Here is a 21,708-nt window from a genome sequence, read left to right on the forward strand (position 1 = left end):
CTATGAGAAAATTATAAGCAATAGAGATATTTTGAACATTGATGGGAAATTAAAAAATTTTAAAAGCGGGAAAAACAGGATATTGATTGAACAAATGGATTTTAATTGCAAATGCAATTGAGATATGTTTTAGCTAAAAAAGATATTATAAACTGACACTATCAATATTATGTATACCAGAAAAATGTGATGAAGATGTCTATATTTAATTGTATATGTATTAACAGTAATAAGTATTGTATTTGCCCAGTGTGGAAAAATGCATACCACTGGAAGAAGAGAGGATCAAGGAAGCACTGGATTGTGTAGTATTGGAACTAGATTGAGAAAATTAATATGTACCACTGAATTACCAATGGACCCAGACAACACATTGTTTATTAAGTACTCATGATTGTAAAATTAGAAAATTATATATATATATATACATATATACATATATACATACATACATATACATATATACATACATACATACATACATATATATATATATATATATATATATATATATATATATATATATATATATAGCCATTGTGCATAAAGCCCTAAACCGTTCCATACTGGGGACTGTGTATATCTGTCCACCTGGTTCCCACAGTCCTTGCACCCATCAAAAAAGTTGGGACCAAAATATATAGGGTCCTTACTGATAAAAAGAATCATTAATCCAGTCACAGTGGAATTAGAATTCCAAAACCATTGAGAAAAGTTCACCCAATATTCCATTGCAGCCTTCTTAAACCAGAGGTGGTCTCGCCCTTAAGGCCGGCACCCCCTTCAATCCCCGAACCTATTACAGTGGAGGAGAACAACATTTCAAAATTAAGGAAATCCTAGAACTCACATACACACCAGGGAGTCACCCAATACCTAGTAACATGGAAAAATCTCCCTCAGGCTCAGCCTGAGTGGGTGCAAAAGAATCATGTCAAAGCCCCTAGGTTAATTAAACGTTTTCATGACCGCTACTTTGATAAAACTAACTGAATACATAACCACTTTTTCTTATCCCCTTTTTTTGTTATTATCTTCTCCAGGTGGATCTTCTCTTCTTTTAGGGGAGCAGCATGTTAGGTCTCTTTGGAACGCTGCCATCAGGAAGGGGAGGGGGAATACACACTATTGTAGATTGAGGATGTTTCTACATTTCCTGCATTGTTTCTACTTTTGTTTGATTTATCTACATGGGCCATCTGTTTAGACTCCTGTTGCCTAGCTAGAATAAGGCACCTAGGAAAATGGCCGGTCATCACCTTTTTGGCTCAAAGTTCTCACAATACCTTTAGGCCAGCAGATTGGCTCCTGATGGACTTCAGGCCTTGGGGTGGGGCTGAAGAAATGGGACTTTTAGCTTAACGCTTTTGAGCAGGAACTTCAGATTCTGCCTTTTTCTCTGCAATCCCTTTCTCTCAATAAAAAATCCTCTTTGAAACAATGCCTGTTTCCTGAGCTATGCTTTCCTGAGGGGACAGCTGAGGCAGGTCCATACAGCCTGGAGAAAGGAATGATCCAAGGTACCTTCTTTTGGCTTGACCATTAGTGATCCCTCTACCAAGCCACCTGGTTTTGATGTGCCTTACTTTGTCTGGATGAAATTGAACAGAATTAGGTGTGATACTAGAAGAAGTGCCTCTGAAGGAGAATATTTGTAGGTCAGGGTTGAAATGAGGGGTCCTTGCTGCTCTCTGAGCTTGCTTGTTTTCTTGCAGACTAGCACTGATGATGTTACCTAGTAAAGGTAAGGAAATGTCTGCAAGAGCACCAAGGGCTCCTCAGAAGTGCCCCTGCCCTCTATCAGTGGGCATGGTATGATTCCCCTTGTTGCAATTGTTGTATTAATATGCAAACTATTATACATATTAAGATTGCCCACAACATGCATTCCCTGGTTCTCTAAAAGACCTGAATGAAGCAACGACAGAGGCAATTGCCTGGATAGCTGAACTGGACATCCAGTTATGAGGCCACTGCCATATCTCCATATAATTTTTGTGTATAATTATGTGGAATGTATGTATATATTTACTTCTCTTCTGTCAGGTTCTTATCATACACTAAATATTAATAATAAATTCTTAGGAAAAACTAGTTTTAAGTCAAGAGTGCTGTAATCATAGAAGTACTTGTCACCAGCTATGAAAATGACAATGTGCACCCTGATACCATAGCTGAAGCCTGCTCCTTATATATTTGTATCAAATGCTATAATGAAAAGGGCAGTTTTTGTTTTGATGCACATGTTGCCACTTGCCCTTCTTTGCTGTCAAAGCCTAGATCAACCCACCCCAGATTCTATTGATGAGTTTAGTAAAACTAGGTAGAAGCCACACAAAACATGCTTACTTTGTTTCAATTAAGATAGTATTAGTTAGAGCTCTGCCTTAGTTCTCTAATTCTAGGATTTCCAAATGGAGATGGGGCTATCTAACTTGGATTACATGAGGGCTAATTTAACAACCAATTAGGGAAAAAAGCAATAGTTTGATTGTCGTAGTGTACAAATGGGAGGAAAACACAGGAAAAAGAACAGAAGCAAGAGGTTGGAGGTGGTCGTAAGGATGTAGATAAGCATTAAGTCATAGAAGTTCCTTTGTAGCCCAATTCTTACTGTTACTGACAATTTGCAGCAGCCTAAAATTATTGGCACAGTCATGGTGGTAACCCCTTATAGTATATTGCCCTAAGCATGAAAGGTGAGGATGCTAAGCATGGTTAGGACACTGAGTTGACGATCAGTAAACCCACATTTGAGACCCAAGGGCTGCTGCGTGATGTGGTGAGCTTCCGTCATTTACTTCAGCTCCTGTCAACCTAGAAGTTATAAAGCAATAGCAAAGTAGATAGATACCACTTCAGTGGGCACATTAACGGGGATATGAAAGGAGTCCTCAATTGGGCGTCCCTCTGGGCAGCAGTGATATCATTGGCTAATCCTTCCGACCCCAAAGTGCCGTGATGCTTCCGACATGAACACGAGTATGAAAAGGAATCAACTTACCAACAGGATCACATTTCCATCTCCCCCGACCTTGGCCAAAGCATGTACAGTTCAGCATGTGTCCTTCTTCGTGACGTTTATGAAAAGTCTGATTAACATCATATGTGATCCCATCAACTATACACTGATCTATTTCAAAAAAGAACATATTTGTATCATTGGGTAATTTGAACAAATAATGGCTATAATTTTGCACAGCTGCATATTGTTCTCCACTCAGTTTACCAATATCTCTCATGAATGAAATAGTTTGTGTTGGTTAATTTGAACAAATAATGGCTATAATTTTGCCCAGCTGCATATTGTTCTCCACTCAGTTTACCAATATCTCTCATGAATGAAAGTTTGTGTTGGTTAATTTGAACAAATAATGGCTATAATTTTGCCCAGCTGCATATTGTTCTCCACTCAGTTTACCAATATCTCTCATGAATGAAATAGTTTGTGTTTTTCCATATTCAAAAAGCTTCCAGCAAAAAAAGCAAGAATGTCATATAAAGTATTTAAAAAGTCAATTATGATGTGCCTTTGCTACAAACTTTTATATTCTTTATAATGTTTTAATAGATCTTGAGTCACTAATATGTTATTTCTTCCTCAAATTTGTAATGACTAGTCACTCCAACCCATACCATGTACAACTCTTAATAAGTAAGTTGGCTACAAACACCTACAACATAAAGTAATTCAATTCACTCATTAAGTTAAATATGCCTTGTTTAATAATGATTTAGTGAATAAACCACAATTATATGGTGTTAACCGACAAACCTAGTTTACAGAATCATAGTTTACAAATAACAATGATTCTATTCACATATCTTGTTATGTCCTTTAATTGGTTTTGGCTCTGTTTGTGCATAATTTCCATGACATATGAACCTAATCTGAGATTCACACTCAATAAATAAGATTTGTGAATGTTACAAAGGCTTTGCTTATAATTCTCTGAGATTTCAAGGAGCTGATGTTTTCACATATACATAACTATAGTATATTCCTCATATATTTTTTCTTGCTGTAGGTCCTAGAAAACAAAGTTCTATAAATGATTACTCATTGTTGGCTGTATATGAAACAAGTTTAACAGTTAAATGAAATTGATCCTACACCAGGGGTAGGCAACCCAAAACACTCAAAGAGCCACTTGGACCCATTTCCCACCGAAAACAAAACACCAGGAGCCGCAAGACCCTTTTGATATCTAAAATGAAGATAACACTGCATATATCCTTTTTTACCTTTATTATAGGGGTGTGTGTGTGTTTGTGTGTGTGTGTGTATGTATGTATGTATGTGTGTGCATGTGTGTGTATGTATATATGTGTGTGTGTGTGTGTGTGTGTATATATATATATATATATACATATATATACACACACACACACACACACACACATACATACAATCACAGGTAAAAAAGGATATATACAGTGTTATCTTCATTTTAGATGTCAAAAGGGTCTCTCTCTCTCTCTCTCTCTCCCTCCCTCTTTCTACCTGCCCTTGGTCTGCCAGTTCTCTTCCCCCACTCACTTTCTTTCTCTCTCTCTTTCCTCTCTCTCTCTCTCCCTCTCTCTCTCTCCCTCCCTCCCTCTCTCTCTCTCTTTCTCTCCCCCCTCTCTCCCTCTCTCCTATCTGCTGCTCACCTGGCAAGTTGGCTTCAAGCTATTCTCCAGCAAGCTCAGGGGTAGGCAACCTCGGCTCTTTTATGACTCATGGACTTCAACTCCCAGAATTCCTGAGTCAGCATAGCTGAGCTAGCTAGCTCTCTCCTGCCCTTTCTGCTTCCTGCAGAGACGCAGTAAAGGGAGGAACTCCGCCCAATAAGCTTTTCAGCTCCTCAGAGAACACTTGTGAGTGCACTCTCTTTTACACACACACACACACACACACACACACACACACACACACACACATATATATATATATATATATATATATATAGAGAGAGAGAGAGAGAGAGAGAGAGAGAGAGAGAGAGAGAGAGAGAGAGAGAGAGAGAGAGAAGGGAAGTGCAATTGCCTCTCTCTGTCTCTGTCTCTCTCTGCAAATGGCAGAGGAGGCTGGGAGCCACAGGGGAAGGCTCAAAGAGCCGCATGCGGCTCTGGAGCCGCAGGTTGCCGACCTGTGTCCTATACCATAGTCCTCTTTCCCAAATGTACTCTAATTCAGGAGAGGTAATCTGTGCCCCTTCAGAGACAGCTCTTAGCTTTCCTCACTGTTGACCATGCTACTTGAGCTGTGAGTAACTACTGCATTTAGAGAACCAAGGATTTCCCAATTCCAGTATATTACCTATTGTGCTAACTCTTAACTGGCTACATCACATAATGAATAATGACAAACCAAACTAAAAATACCTCTGAGCTGGGAATATGCGATGCAGGTCCATTCTCCACGTCCATTTCCCACACAAGTACATCTCATCATATGGCCCATATCATGCTGTTTGTCCCATTGGTCTCCAACACGATACATAACACCCTCATTTGTTGTACAAATTTCTTCATGAGCTAGTTAATGTGTAAAAATGAATTAGGCTTATTTTGATTATTACAAGCTTCTTGTTCATGAAAATAACAACACTAACCCTTAGAAATTTTCTTTCTTCCATATTGATCTTATATCAGTGCCTATAGTATCCATTTTCTTCTGAGCACATCAAATATGAATCTCCATTTAAACCCTGTATTCTGAATGTGTGTTAAATAGATTTTCACATATTTTATTCTCATAATAAAATGTAAAAGTTTTACTGAGGCTAATCTTTATATGCAACAACTGTATATACAAAGTGAATGAATATTTATATCAAATAATATTTTCATAATTCCCAAGAATTAAGGAATAACATTGGGTCCTAACAGACATATGTGCAATATACCTGCCATGGGACAAAATCCAAACTTCTGATCAACATCATAGTTTGAGGTAGTTCCACACCACTTCATGTTATCTCTTCGTCCTTCAGAAGTACAATCAGTGTAATTCCGATTATTATAAAGGAAAGGAAAGTGACACAGGGCACCATTGGAATTTCCACCACGTGTCTGAATCAACACTGTAAGAAAAAAAATGTTATTCAAATAAATACTAAAGCTTAGCTACATGCTAATTACTTTACTATCTGCTGTCTAGCATACCACACTCGTGAAAATTATTTCTGAAAACTTTTTGCAATCATTTTTCTTCCATTAGGAAATCATTTTTCTTTTCTTTTTCTTTTGACAAATGGGAAATCACCATTTAAAGGAAATACAATAAATGTTATGAATTAAGAAATTGAGAAATGGGAAAAAGAAACAACAACAAAGAATGATGATCTTTGCCATTTTTATGTGAACCACTGAGAACATAAAATGTGGAAAAGAGGTTTTTTTTAACTGATCAACCATTTAATAAAAATTGTATTTTTCCAGGTTTTTGACTATAAATCTAAGTGGGAACATATTTATAAAGAAGTTTGAAAGCACTTAAGAGACAAATCAAAGTCAGCTCAGTTTGCAACTTCCACTAGCTCAAGAGCTGCACCAACCTTTGCATGTCAAGGACTGTATTCCTAAGTAGCCACAAACAGGCCCCATTTGGTTAGGGAGCCTTCAGGAAAGTTAAGGGAGAGATGGGTGTCTTAAGTATTTACAAGGCTTAAAATATCCATTTTATTTCTGCTGATTACTTCTCGCCTTGGAATAAAAGGGCTGAATGCTTTGCTCTATCCACTGTGGGAGACTTCTGTCTTGGTTCCAAAATGCATGAAAGCATCTGCAAATCAATAGCTTGTCTATACAGCAGCTCTCTGCCAAAAATAATCAAACTAGTTTTGTTCTACCAAGTCTGAATCAATCTCATGAAAAACTGCAGAACTGAAGAAATCTACTATCAAGAAAGTGTGGACAGCAAAAGGGAGCTTCAGAATGATGGTGTCATAGTGACTATGCTGGCCTAGAACCCAAGAGACAGTCAGTTGTTAGGCAGGTAAGCCAGCTGGGTGACTTTGGGTCAGTCCTCCTCTCTAAGCCCAACCTATCTCACAGAACGGTTGTAGTAGGAGACCAAATTACTGTATACACAGGAAGCAGAATTATTACATATGTTCACCACATATCTAAAATCATATTTAAGGCAGAATAAAATATATAAATAAAATATATAAAAGGCAGAATAAACATCATAACAATAATAAAGAACAATCATCTCCAATAAGCTCAAAAATCACAAGCACTCTGAAAATATGATAAAAAAAATAGAAACCTTTGGCACAGAAAAAAAAATCTGAGAAATTATGAGGCAGAATTTAACTATATTTCAGGTTGTACATCCAGTTCTCTGCAAGAACTGCCATATATATGGCAGTAAGCAGAATTATATTGTTCCCACCCTCTAAGATCAAACATTAAAATAAGGAATATAGCTAAAGTTTTTGGTATGTTTCTTTTATATAATGAGTATTCATAAAAGTCTTTTAAAAATATTTGACAATTTCTTTTTTAATAAAATAATATTGAATTATTAAACTGCACAAATGAGCCCCAGTTTTAAGGCATGTGTTCCTCCAGATCTCACAGGGTAAAAAGCTACATTATTCCCTTGCTAGTTCTTAGTTCTGCCATATATGGCAACCTGGCTGAGAATTCCAGCTTGACTTGGGAGTGACATCAGAGCATTGCAGCCATCAGATTCAAAAGACCTCTTTCCTTCTAGCCTAATATAGACATTGGGCTTCTATCTTAAAAAAAAAAAAAAAGAGGAAGAAATGCCAGCCAAGCACAGGCAGAAAACCAAAGATGCAAACTACTAGCTTTATTTCTGTTTAATTCATTTCCTCCTCACAAATGTGAGGATACCCAAGTGAGCAAAATGGCACAAACTATTTTTATCTTTGACCATTTTTGCATACTGTATACATTTCAATGGATTAGTTAATGAGATGATGACAAAACAAGAATTGTTGGCGAACACTTAACACTGATTAGCTTCAGTTATTCCTTAGTTAAAAAAATAATTGCAAAACTGACTCCAAACCATTGTTGCCCAGTTTCATTTCAGCATGGAACAAAAATAAAGTTTATTTCAGACTTTTGGAAAGTCTAAAAGTAAGGAGCAATCACTTAGAATAGAAGCAGAAAACTACCTTTATACTGAGGGTCAAACTGAATATTTATGGTATGTTAAAAGCCATACAGTAAAAATGGACATGCTTAGGATAGAGATGGGTAGGAGCAGAAGAGAGAAACAGTGGGATAATGACATTTTACAAAGTAAGGAATAACAAATAAATATTCTGCCTCTGGCAATAGTCAAGTAGATCCTTTTCAAGACATCTAGAGAAAGCTTGCAATCTGGTATACAATATACTGCTTTTCATTTTATCCGATAAGACATCTGTAGAGATGTACTATCCATTGCTATCTACTTAAGCTGTGGTGGCGTCATGATATAAACCTATCTTTCTAATGCTAAACACATTTCATGCATTGCACTGAATAGCCTTTCTGATAGATCTATGTTTGACTTCTGTATTCCCTTACTCTTTCCTAGTTTTCAAGACTTTCCTTGTATGCTTTATCCAGTGCAGATCCACAACTCCTATTCCCAGCCCAGATATTTTAAAAAGACATGTGAAAGAATGCTAAATTATAATTAATATATTCTATACTTCCATGACCACACTTTCCCAATGCATGCTAAAATCTGCATCTTATTTTTCCCCAAGAGATTTTTTCCTCAAAAAAGTTTACCATTTTGCTCTGTACAAAAGGAGTAGCTCTTATCCTGGTCAAAGTTGGAGGTTGTACTGCACCAGAGATTCCCATCATGACGTCCTTCGGAAGTGCATGAATAAAAAGTCCTTCCATTATATGTGAATGGGAAAACGCAAGGCTCTCCATTGGAATTGCCACCATAAGTCTGGGTCACAGCTTTAAAACATAGAATACCGTTATAATTACACAACAATTTGATGTTATTTGGTTTCAGAAAAATATTTAATAATGTTTAGCATTTATATAAAAAAACATTATAGTGAAACTTCAGTTTTTCAAACCAGTGGGATCATGACTCCTGTCTTTTAAAATTTGGAGCATGTTGTTTCACTAACTGACATTGATTGAACGATGCCATCACACAAATGTTGCAAATTATATTACTTGCATCAATTTATATCATTTTTATGATAATTTCATTACATAAATAATAAAATCCAGTGGAAATTGCTATCAAAGTCTGTTGCAGTCCAAAAAAAATTCAAGATTTCACTATGCATGTGTGTATAGGCGTAGAAGGGGTCCATATATAAGAAAAAGTCACAATTCTGGCTGGTTTTGGAGAGAAAAAGATAACAGTATTCCAAAACCAACCGCACTAAATAAACTTCACATCAAATCTGTCAGAATCTAATTATATTTCATCTCTAGTTATCAACTATAGAAAACCCCATTTCTGCCTTCCCTAGATTCTGCCATACGGTGAAGGGGAGGGGGTGAACAAAGGGGCTTTATGGCCCTCACTTCCTTCAGTACACTTCAAAGAGACTGAATGTAGATATCGCCAAAAGGACTAACCATAAGAATGGGGCTATTACCTTTCATGTAGTTCTCTCTGAAGTCTCCATCCAGCCAGCAACTTAAACCGTTTCATGTCCTCTCTGAGAAGACAGTTCGAAGACCCCCTGGCTGATCGCAAAGCCCGCGAAAGGATAAAAATGATGAGGCAAGGCAAACGCCCAGTGGCTGAATATACACAAGAATTCCGGGCCATTGCCAGCAAACTGAGCTGGCCAGAAGACATCCTCCTTAGCCATTTCAAAGATGGACTAAATTATGACCTATATGATGCTTGCCTGCCCCAAGGGGACCCACACCAACTTGAAGAATGGTACGTCTTGGCAGAGGAAGCAGAGATCGACATATTGAAGAGACACCACCGAGAAAAACAATGGAGCTGCTCCTCGCCTGAGTTGACACACAAACCAGTGAAACTATTGGCTACAGCCAAGAACCAAATGGGATGTTTCAAGTGAGGAGAGGGCGGATGAGTTCCCCCCCCCCACTGACCCACAGACTGTGCCATTGAATTCAAGCCTGGGGCAAAACTCCCAAAGCCCAAATTATACTCCATGAGCCCAAAGGAGAAGGAGGAAATGGAAAGATTCATAAAAAAAAAACCTAGAGAGAGGTTTCATTGAGCCAGCCAAGCCTAAAGTGGCTGCCCTGGTCCTCTTTAGAGAGAAGAAGGATGGCTCTTTACGCTTATGCGTGTATTATAGGGCCCTGAATACAATCAGTGAAAGCAACCTATACCCTCTGCCCCTCATGAAAGACATGCTGTCACACCTCTCGAAAGGGAAAAATTTTTTCTAAACTAGACCTAAGGGAAGCTTACTATCACGTGAGAATTAAGGAAGGGGACGAATGGAAGACCGCATTTAACTGCCCCATGGGGTGCTATCAATTCAAAGTCTTGCCATTTGGATTACAAGGGGGCCCTGCAGTCTTTATGCAATTAATCAATGACATTCTAAGGGAGCACCTGTTTAAGGGGGTCCTTGTTTACTTGGACGACATTCTTATCTTCACCGAAACAAAAGAGGAACATGTCAACCTTGTCAGAGCGGTTTTAAAGAAACTGCGAGCCGCCCACCTATATGCCAAACTCTCAAAATGCGAATTCCACCAGGAAAGGATAGACTACCTAGGTTATCGCATATCCCCCAGGGCATTGAAATGGACCCAGAGAAGGTCAGAGCAGTATTAGATTGGGCACCACCCCGCACAAGAAAGCAACTACAAAGTTTCCTGGGCTTTGCAAACTTTTACCGCCAATTCATCCCCTCATTTGCCCAGATAGCCTTGCCCCTCACTAACTTACTAAAAACAAAGGGAGCATCCTCAGTAAAACCTAGCCAGCCACTAACATGGACAATGGAGTGCCAAGCAGCATTTGAGAGACTAAAGAGACTTTTTTTCTGCCGAACTGGTACTAAGGCACCCAGACATGGATAAGCCCTTCGTAATACAGGCAGATGCAAGTGATGTGGCAGTGGGGGCTGTTCTATTACAAGAAAATGATGGAGTATTGCAACCCTGTGCATATACATCCAAGAAACTCAAGGAAACAGAACAGCGCTGGCCCGTATGGGAGAAGGAGGCATATGGGATACGTTGGGCATTACTCACGTGGTGACAGTTCCTGGAAGGCAACAAAATCCCCTTCCAGGTGTGGACTGATCACAAAAATTTGGAAGCCCTGAAAGTGCCCAGGAAACTCAATCCCAAACAAGCCCGCTGGTCCCAGCATTTTCACCAGTTCCAATTTAAACTCAAACATTTACCAGGGAGAAAGAACTTCCTGGCAGATACACGCTCCAATATAACAGCGCACAAGCCACAGACTCTAAACCAATGATGGCAGAGTCACAACTGGCAGCACCAGTAACCACAAGAACCCAAGCTAAATTAAAACCACAACTAGACAGCCAAACTGGAATTGAATTCCGGAAAAGTTTGGAATCAGATGAATGGTTTTAGAAAAACAAAAATGTGTGCACAGAGACGGGTTGCCTTGGGTAGGGGAAAAGTTATATATACCAACAAACCAAAGAGTCACTTTCATGCAGCTTTGCCATGACACAAAATCAGCAGGGCATTTTGGATTTGTAAAAACTTTACACTTAATTAAATGGCAATTTTGGTGGCCATCCATAAAAAAGGACATACAAAGTTATGTAGCCAGCTGCCCAAAATGTGCTACTGCAAAGAGGTTGCAAGGGAAATCGCCAGGACTATTACAAACAGTGGCAAATCCCTCAGCCCCCTGGAGGGAAATAGCCATGAATTTTATAGTGGAATTGCCAGAAAGCAATGGGAATACTGTTGTCTGGACGGTCACGGACTTGTTTTCCAAACAGGTGCACTTTATCCCTTGCCAAAAGATTCCCACTGCAAAAGCCTTAGCAAAACTTTTCATCCAGCACATCTACAGATTGCACAGGGCACCCCAATGCATCATCTCTGATAGGGGAGTGCAATTTACGTCTGCATTTTGGAAGGAATTTTTATCCCTCTTAGGGACTACTCAGGGACTGACATCTAGCCATCATCCACAAGATGGACAAACAGAATGTTATCATTCAGTACTTGAGCAATATTTAAGATGTTTTATTAATTTTCAGCAAACAAATTGGACGGATTTACTCCCTTTCACAGAAGTTGCTTACAATAATGCAGTCCACTCCAGCACAGGTTACACTCCTTTTCAAATAGCCACCGGTGAAAGTTTTAACCCCATGCCAGAATTAACCCCACAGAAACCGGCGATCCCATCATTGAAAGAATGGATGGAACAATTACAAAACACCTGGCCAATAGTTAGAAAAGCTCTAGATGAAGCTAGGCAGGCATACAAAGCACAAGCCGATAAAAAAAGGGTTGAGCCTACACCATTTATTATAGGAGAAATGGTGTACTTATCTACAAAATACCTAAAGTCCCTACAGCCCTGTAAAAAAACTTGGACCAAAATATATAGGACCTTTTCCAATTAAAAGAATCATAAACCCAGCAACAGTAGAATTAGAATTACCCAAAAATCTCAAGCAAATACACCCAATTTTTCATTGCAGCTTGCTGAAAAGAGAGCATCAGTCACCTTTACGGCCAAAAATCCCCCCCACCTCCAATCATGGTGGAGGGCGAACAACATTTCGAAATAAAGGAAATCCTTGACTCTAGGAGATATCATGGAGCGACTCAGTACCTAGTTGCCTGGAAACACCTCCCTGCCTCACAAAACGAGTGGGTCCATAAACGTCATGTCAGAGCCCCGAAGCTATTAAAGAAGTTTCACACAGAGTACCCTAACAAGCCTGACTAACTTTTATACCTGTTTTGTTTACTTTCAGGTGGATCTGTCTTTTTTTTAAGGGGACAGGATGTCAGAATCCAATTATATTTCATCTCTAGTCATCAACTATAGAAAACCCTATTTCTGCCTTCCCTGGATTCTGCCATAAGGTGAAGGGGAGGGGGTGAACAAAGGGGCTTTATGGCCCTCACTTCCTTCAGTACACTTCAAAGAGACTGAATGTGGATATCGCCAAAAGGACTAACCATAAGAATGGGGCTATTACCTTAGTTCTCTCTGAAGTCTCCATCCAGCCGGCAGTAAGGAAAAGGGGGTGGGGGTGTAATGCCAGAGACTGTCGCTGGAAGAAGGGGGTGATTGGGTGGGGCTACTGGGGAACCCCTTAAAACCTTGAATGGGAGAGCTTGGACCCCAAGTCCTGTCTAGAACGCCTACAACCATTTTCTCTTAATAAAGGATGCCTGTTTGAAGAATTATTCCAAGAGTTCTGTCTTCTTAAGATGCAAAGTGGGGTGGGTCCTTACAAAATCCATTGCACCTGGAGATCATGCTCTTATAGACTTAATCGTATGAAGGCCTGACTGATCACATGACCGTCTATAAATGATGATAATAACTTGTTTTTCACAATATAGTAGTGACTTTCAGCGCAGCCTATGCCAATCAATTAGGAACATGCATTATCATAGGGTAAATGACTGAAACATCTTTTATATGCCAATAAATATTTAAAAATATGTCCTACCTGTTTCCTGGCAGCTGATTCCATTGCCCAGACAAGTACAAAGCATATGCTGGCTTCCCTGTGCCTTAAGCCACTGCATTCCCAGGATATACACCATACCACTATCAGTTACACAATGCCCAAAAGGAGCAGGCTGGGGTTGTGGTTGGTAGAGTGCAGTTCGTACATCTGTGATAGTTGCAGATGCACTTCCTGCATATAAAAAAAAAGCAATGATGTTTTGTAACTGTCAGTAAGAACTACTGTATAGTAGTTGATTAAGATCGGTTATGATTACTTTTACCCTGTTTTTAATCACTGTTAGCCACCCAGTCATGAATATGAAATGAGCAGCTACATAATACTAAGGATGAATGGACTGACAGAATCTTGATAGTCTCCTATGAGTGTTATCTGTTGTAGTTAATGTGGAACTTTGAATCTTCCAACATTAATAAAAATACTGTTTTTACCATTTTGACTGGAACCAAAATAATCATCCAAATTGACCATCTCAACATCCTAGCAAAGCTGAATTTCTACTGGGAATGCAACAATACTTTTGATTGGTTTTATGTTTATCAGAAGATAACAAAACATTTATGCTTGTGTTAATAAGGACCAGTTAGCTTATCAATTCCAACCCACTGGACAGAGAAAGAGTCCAATTTTACATATCCCCTGGAAGATCCAGCCTCTGCTTATACACAGGCAGCAAAGGGAGGAAGGTGTTCCGGGTCACCATCAATAACTGGTTCCATTGCCAATTTATTTTTCAGAATGTTCCACTGGAATCTGCCTTCCTGTAAGTTATATTAAGAAAAAGCCTTTTTTTCTATAGCTGATTTCTGGGAAGGGAAATTTTAAAAAAATCAGAGGGCAACTTTTGGATTTAAAATTTAGATTAATGAACATTCTTTTTCACTGAAAAGTCCATTAAACTGTTCTACTAGATCAGTGATGGTGAACCTTTTAGAGATTTGAGTGCCCAAAAACTGGCCCCACCCCCTGCCCCGCCCCCACCGTCTCCCATCCCACCTGCCCGCAGGGCCACTCACCCCCTCCAGGGCCTGCCGCAGATCGCCCAGGCAGCCCAGCAGCACCATGGTGGCCATACCCCCTGCCCATGGCCTGCAGCATCAACTGTGTGGGATGGGGTGTAAGGGCAGAGTCTTGTCTATGCTGCCTGGCTGCCATGTCCTTGGCTGCACTGCTCCGTGTGGACCATGGTTGGGGGCAACTCTTCTCCAGGGGGGCTGCTGGTGAGGAGTCTTGGGGGGAGGCGAGGCTGGGGCAAGGGCACATGTGCCCACAGAGAGGGTACACGCCGCCTCTGGCATGCGTGCCATAGGTTCGCCACCACTGTGCTAGATTATATTAATGGTCATGGTTTCTCACTTCTCTATTTTACAGTTCCTTAAAACAGATTCCACACTGCTGCCAAAATGCCTCCTCTATTATTGATACTACAATTAGTACATCCCATTTTGCGGGTACCTGAATCTGTACTTTCAGTCTTTGGTTACGCTCTCATCATTCCAAAGGACTAAATCAAGTCAAGCCTGACAAATAGGAAGAGGCTTTGTGATGCTAACGACTTTAGATGATGGGATTTTTTTTAGCAGACTTCATTGGTTGGCAAGAATTTTTTTAATTACATTGATTTTATAGTTGTTTCATAGATTACGCTGAGTTTTATTATCTTCAAATTCTTACACAGTTTGAATACTTTGAATTTGAATGTATTATTTCCCAAGGTAGTTTTTATAAAGGCAAATAAAGAAAGAATAAATATCCAACTTCATCCAGGTATATCGCTTACCTACACCTGTGGCTTGCAAAGAGGAATGCCTTTCACATTTCCATTCCCCTCTGCCATTCCCTGTGCAGATGCACTGAAGTAGATTTCCTCTATTATCCTTCTTGCTCCAGGTGTCTCCAATTCGGTAAGAGGTCTTGGTGTCCTGATCATTGCATCTGTCTATAGAAAAGAAGAGACCACACACCAGAGGATCAAGCCTGTGCTATTTCAACAGTCTGCACCCATTCATGATGGTTATCCACTTGGACTGATACTGGATTTTTTTAATGTAGTCAATATTTTCATCCAGTCTCATCCAAAACTACCATTGGCATATTTTAACTGCTCCAATTAAAAATGGATTTTTTTAGTACACTTGAATGAGAAACATGTTGCACATAAGGAAAGATAGATCAGAATTTTTATTAAAACTCTCAAACAACTTCTCAATACTAAAATGTCCACAAATTTTGATTCTAGTCATTCCAGAGAAACTCTAAAGGCACAAAAAGGGTGCTGGGGTTTTATGTATAAATAATGATTTACAAGACACAATAATTGAGATTAGGCAGCATGTTAGGCCAAATCAAACAAATCACATGATGTTTTTGTGCAGTGTTTAATCCCAGATATTACTAACTGTTCTGTGCCTTCCCCTAAGGCCCGAATTCCAATTTTAGGTCCTTCCGGATCTGCTCAAAGGACAAGTGGCAGCCATGTCTAAGAGTTCATCTTGTGCATCAAGTGCATCTACGTGTGGATCAGGAGGTCATATTCACAATCATTTATACCCTGGTCACTCCCTGGCTGGATTACTGTGCAGTATACAAAGCTGGCTTTCAAAAGCATTCAAAAACTGCAAATGGCATTGATAGCTATGGCTCTCCTTGATACTGATCTTTTCGAGAAAATTTCTCAATGCAATTCAACATGCTAATTGTCCTCTATAAAGTCCTATATGGCTCAGTTACATGTATTCTGCTCACGCCATTAGAAAACTCTTAAGCAATCTTATCTCATGGGACCTAGGAGTTGCCTCTCTTTGCCACACTGCCTGCCCAATGGACCAGCAGCTTCCTGGAGCCCTGGATTAAGCATTAAGGAACTGGCTATTTCCTCAGGCATTCAAGACTGTTGGTTGGTTTTTAAGTTCTTATTTGACCTATTGGAAATGCAGATTTTTTTTAAAAAAAAATCATGGATATATTTCATTTTATAGTTTTGAGGTGTTTATTTTTACAAATCATATTGCTGTTCTTGTTCTTAAACCTCTGTTCATCACCTACAATCACTGCTATGAGATAGCTAGCTATAAAAATTCTATAAATAAACAAAAAAAATCTATGGAGGTTCTTAGTCATCCAGGTCATGGTTGTCCCAAAAGTGCTTTTTCAAGAGGCAACTGGACTTTCCTGTTTTTCTTTGAAGACGTTTCACTTCTCATCCAAGAATTTCTTCAGCTCTGACTGGATGTTGGAGAATGGAAGGATTTATATTCCTTGCAGACAGCTGGTCATTTACATTCTTTTAGAGTCATTGAGGCTTATATGTGTGCAAATGGGTGTAGAGGCTTCTTGGAACTGCTGAAAGGACTGTGTTGTAGACAGGAGATAGATGATGTCACATTTCTCCCCTTCTATTGAGAGAGGACTGTTCAATTTTGACATAGATGGCCTCTTTGACCCCTCTTTCAAGCCAGCTGTCCTCTCTGTCCAAAATGTAGACTTTGTCTTTTAAATGTTGATGGTCTGCTGAATCTTGTCCTGATGGGTTTGTTCTCCTATGTTGTGCCATGCATTTATGAAGTGGTTTGTTTTGTCTCCCCAATGTACAAATCTGCACATGTCTCACTGCATTTTACTGCATGTATCACGCCGCTTAGTTTGAATCTGGGTGTTTTATCCTTGGGATGGACAAACTTCTGCCTTTAGTGTATTCTTGGGTTTAATGTGTGCATGTATGTTGTGTTGGCTGAAAATCCTCCTGAGCTTTTCAGATATTCCTGCAAATAGGCAGCAGTCAGGCAGAGGTCCAGCATGGCACATATGTGGTCTGGGGTGAGGTTAGTTCTGTCACCTAAGGTGCTGTCTTGTAGCAGTCGTTTCATCCATGGTTGCATCCAGGTCCAGTTTTAGTTTCCAAACCTTGCTGGTGAAGTCCTGTGAAAATAAAACTGGAGCTGGATGAGACCATGGTTTCCTATAATGTGACTTCCCTCTTCACCTGCATTCCAACAATTGAAGCCATCATGGTAGTGAAGAAACAATTGCTACAAGACAGCATCTTAGGTGGCAGAACCAACTCAGCCCAGACCACATATGTGCCATGCTAGACTACCTATTTCAAATACATTGAAGGTTTCTACAGACAAAACATGGCTACGCCGTGGGTTCACCTGTGTCCACCATTGTGGCCAATCACTACATGGAAGAGGTAGAAACCAAAGCCCTAAACTGCTTCACAGGAATTCCACCCACTCACTGGTATAGGTATGTGGATGATACTTGGGTCAAGATCAAAACACAGGAATTGGAAGAATTCATCAAACATATCAACTCTGTGGACAGATACATCAAATTCACACGGGAAAATGTTAAGGAAAATAGACTAGCCTTCCTGAACTATGCAATACATATTAAGGCAGACACTGAGGTTTACAGAAAGCTCACACACCTATCAATATTTACATTTTGATTCTCACCACCCACTGGAGCACAAAATGGGAGTTATCAGAACCCTAAACCACTGAGCTGAAGGCCTGCCTACCAGCAAAGATGGGAAAGAAAAAGAACTAAAACACATCAAGGAAGCCCTCAAAAAGTGTGACTATCCCAATTGGGCCTTCATCAAATCCCCAAAAAGACCCAGCAGGAGATCCCCCATAACAGAAGAGAACAATAAATGAAGCAATGTTGTCATTCAATATGTTTCAGGAATATCTGAAGAGCTCAGGATCTTCAGCCAACACAACATATATGTACACTTGACAAAGTGTGCATGTATGACAAAGACAAAGACCACTCTTTTGAAGATAGCAAAGTTCACATTTTGGACAGAGAGGACTGAAAGAGGGGTCAAAGAGGCCATCTATGTCAAAACTGAACAATGCTCTCTCAATAGAAGGGGAGGGATACGAATCATCTATCTCCAGTCTACAACACAGTCCTTTCAGCAGTTCCAAGAAGGCTCCACACCCATTTGCACCACTCAGATGACCTCGAGGACACATATAAACCTCCAAGTGGCTTCAATGACTCTCTAAAAGAATGCAAATGACCAGCTGTCTGCAAGGAATATAAATCCTTCCATTCCTCACCATCCAGTCAGAACTAAAGAAGCTTCTTGAATGAGAAGCAAAACATCTTAAAAGAAAAAAAACAAAGTCCAGAGTTGCCTCTTTAAAAAGCACTTTTGGGACAAATAAAATCAACTTTGAATTGAAAGACAGAAATATGAAGTCAATAATTTATCTCCCCTTGGAATAAATTTTTCCCCTCTGCCCAGAAATTCTGCTCCATTTGTTATGACACAATTCTGGAGGAAAATTGCTACGTCATCCCAGTCACTCAGCTGCTGGGTTTCAAAAAAATGAACATGAGGAAATGTTTAAGAAAGACATGAAGTCAAATTGATGGGAGTATGTGAGTTTGCCAGGAAGTTGGTCTGTGGCTTCAGCTGTCTGAATGGACAAACTTTTTAAAATATTCAAAGCTGGGAACCAGCTGAATGATTAAGAGTTGACCATACTAACAAGGGCATCTCCGCCATTTCAGTAATTATATACTTTAATAAAACAAAATAAAAATAAAAACAATGTAGTGGTAAATTTTCTAATACAAATCTAAACACTCTGAACTAAACAGTATTAAGCTCAAAGTTCTTAGTCCCAACTAGATATATTTAGAAACTGAGTGTTAATTAGGGGTAGAAAGAAATATTACAAATTTTGGGGAAATGGGAAAAAATGAATAGAAGATATCTGATAAAGGAATCTAAAAACTGAGGAAAGTTTCAGACTCATTCCAAATCTACATGATCCTAAACAATGCTACGCTATGTTAAGAAATTGTGGTACTGATCAATACTATTATAAAATTCAAAGAGAAAATGCTGCACACAGAAATGCAACCTGCCCAAATGCACATCATTAAGAAATGATGGCTTACCCTGGCCTATATAATGATTTTCCTGTTACAGGTAATGAAGTATTTAATATGTGTGCTGAGATAACTCTATAAAATGTTTGCATTTTGAATAAATAGTAATGTTGTACAAAGCCAAGTGTTTTAGTTTCAAACAGTGTAAATAATAAATATTTAGAAAAGAAATCAAAATTCCTATTGAATCCAGCAACAGATTTCTGGGCCATATGCTGTATTAAAACACTGGGCCATATACTGTATTAAAACATACTGTCAATGTTTCATTTGATCATGCTTTTCCTGGCAGTTGAGAACATTCCATCCTTGTAATTTTCTCATTTGACACCCGGACACATATTTTCCTCCACAAGTTTCCAATCAGAGAAAAACACTAAATAAAAGTGTTGCTTATATAGTTTTAAAATTTAATTTCAAACTGAGGATTTACTTTATACAATTGACTGTTATACTAAGAAAAGTTATTATCCTCAATTAAAAGCTAAACAATATCATCTCAAAATCTACCACAAAAAAATTCTAAAAGATTAGATATGTCCTAAAACAGCTTAACACATGGCTTATACTTAACCAATGAGTGTACTTTTAAATACTTGCTATGCATGTCTGTGATTATCTTGCATACAATTGGATCCAAGCTGTAGTAATTTTTCATCACAAGCATCCTCATAGAAGAAAGAACACTTCAAAGATTCATTTTAGTTCTTTCATCTTCTAATATGCCAATCTTATTTATAATGGATTAGAATTTAAGGAAATTCACCAAAGGAAAATTTCCAGATTTTTCCATTGCCCTACAGTCATCTGCCACTCAAAAAAACTGGGAGACTCACCTGAATAATATAGATAGGAGAAGAGCTCCTGAGATAGAGTAACTAAGTAAGTTTATTTGTTAATTAATGGTAACTTAACTATGGAATTAAATTTTCATACTGTCTTCCTAAATACTTCCACATTGTTTAGTGAAACCTTCTCAATGCCTTCAAAGATAGTCTGAAGAAATAATCAAAACTTTCATAAATTTATCTTGGGATCTAAGCCAGCTTCTTCAGGATAACACCAAGACTTATTGCACTTTCTACCAATACCCAGTAGGTACAATAAATGTTAGCCTGGAACTGAAGAGGATTGAGCCCTCTAAAATTCAAAGACATATCTCTCTGTTTTCCAAAATAAAAAGCTTGCTTTAGCTTTTCTGATAATTATCATATTTCCATGACTGCTAGACAATCTAAGACACTATTCCTAGCATGAAGTTCAGAATAGATAAAACAAGATATTCTATGATCTTATATACAGTACATATGTAAGTGAAAGAAAGAAATATCAACAAGAAACAGTAAGGCTAAGACAGATCAAAAGAGCAGAATAAAAAAATCTTCCGGTTCCGGATCGCGGCGTGTGCAGACAGCTCCTTCTCTTCACCGGCTGCTTTCCCTCCGCCGGTAGACCCCTAATCGGGTCAGGGGCGACCATCGTCGAGAAGGCCCTCATAGACCATAGAAGGGCGGCAGCTCCTTCCACGGTCCGAGTTAGCTCCTTAGGACCCTCGGAGAAAAGATCGGCCAGTAAAATGGCTGATCACCCAGCTGCACCAGCCGAAAGTCAGAAGAACAGCTAAGCGTGAAGAACCACCGTGGAGAAATCCAGGTGAGACCTTTCCTTCCCTCTCTTAGCCCCAACTATTTTCCTGTAAAAAGCCTCTAAATGACTTCCCTGCCTTAAGAGAGTGGTGTTTATTTACTTGGGAAAAAAAGCTTTGAACAAAACTATAAAACAGTAAATTTTTATTGGATATTTAATTTTTTGGATATTTTGGGGCCCTGAAAAAATCCTTATCATAGAACATTATTATTATTTTATCTCCTATGCTAGAGATATTTGCTTTTTCCCCTCTATTTTCCTAACGAGATAAAAAAAATTCTCAGAAAAAAAGATTTTACAGCCTATTGAGGATATCTTGTGGTGAAAAGTGTTACTGCAATTGTATTTTCTCTTGGTGTTTGAAGATGGATTTGACCTTCAAATGATAATAAAAGGGGAAAGATAAAGGCCTTGAAGCAGCTGTGGCCTGAATTTGCTTACTAGAAATTGTGGAGGTGGATATTTGTTGACTTCTAATAAATATAGCTTCTACTAAAAGACTAAAAGACTA

At 38.9% G+C, this 21,708-nt stretch overlaps 1 protein-coding gene across 9 annotated transcripts in view; it reads right to left on the reverse strand.

The window, feature by feature from the left end:
* Positions 1-21,708, reverse strand: part of FN1 (fibronectin 1) — a 130,479-nt gene that overhangs the window by 95,680 nt on the left and 13,091 nt on the right. For all 9 annotated transcript variants that reach the window (XM_039341917.1, XM_039341914.1, XM_039341915.1 and 6 more), the window contains exons 7-12: positions 15,415-15,573; positions 13,614-13,805; positions 8,746-8,925; positions 5,892-6,068; positions 5,368-5,520; positions 3,005-3,133 (exon numbers count right to left, since the gene is read on the reverse strand). In XM_039341917.1, the coding sequence (XP_039197851.1) occupies positions 3,005-3,133; positions 5,368-5,520; positions 5,892-6,068; positions 8,746-8,925; positions 13,614-13,805; positions 15,415-15,573 (990 nt within the window). The remainder of the gene's footprint in view (positions 1-3,004; positions 3,134-5,367; positions 5,521-5,891; positions 6,069-8,745; positions 8,926-13,613; positions 13,806-15,414; positions 15,574-21,708) is intronic.

Source organism: Crotalus tigris, unplaced genomic scaffold (assembly GCF_016545835.1).
Source record: "Crotalus tigris isolate CLP2741 ecotype Arizona unplaced genomic scaffold, ASM1654583v1 scf7180000017774.6281472, whole genome shotgun sequence".
Classification (NCBI taxonomy): domain Eukaryota; kingdom Metazoa; phylum Chordata; class Lepidosauria; order Squamata; family Viperidae; genus Crotalus; species Crotalus tigris.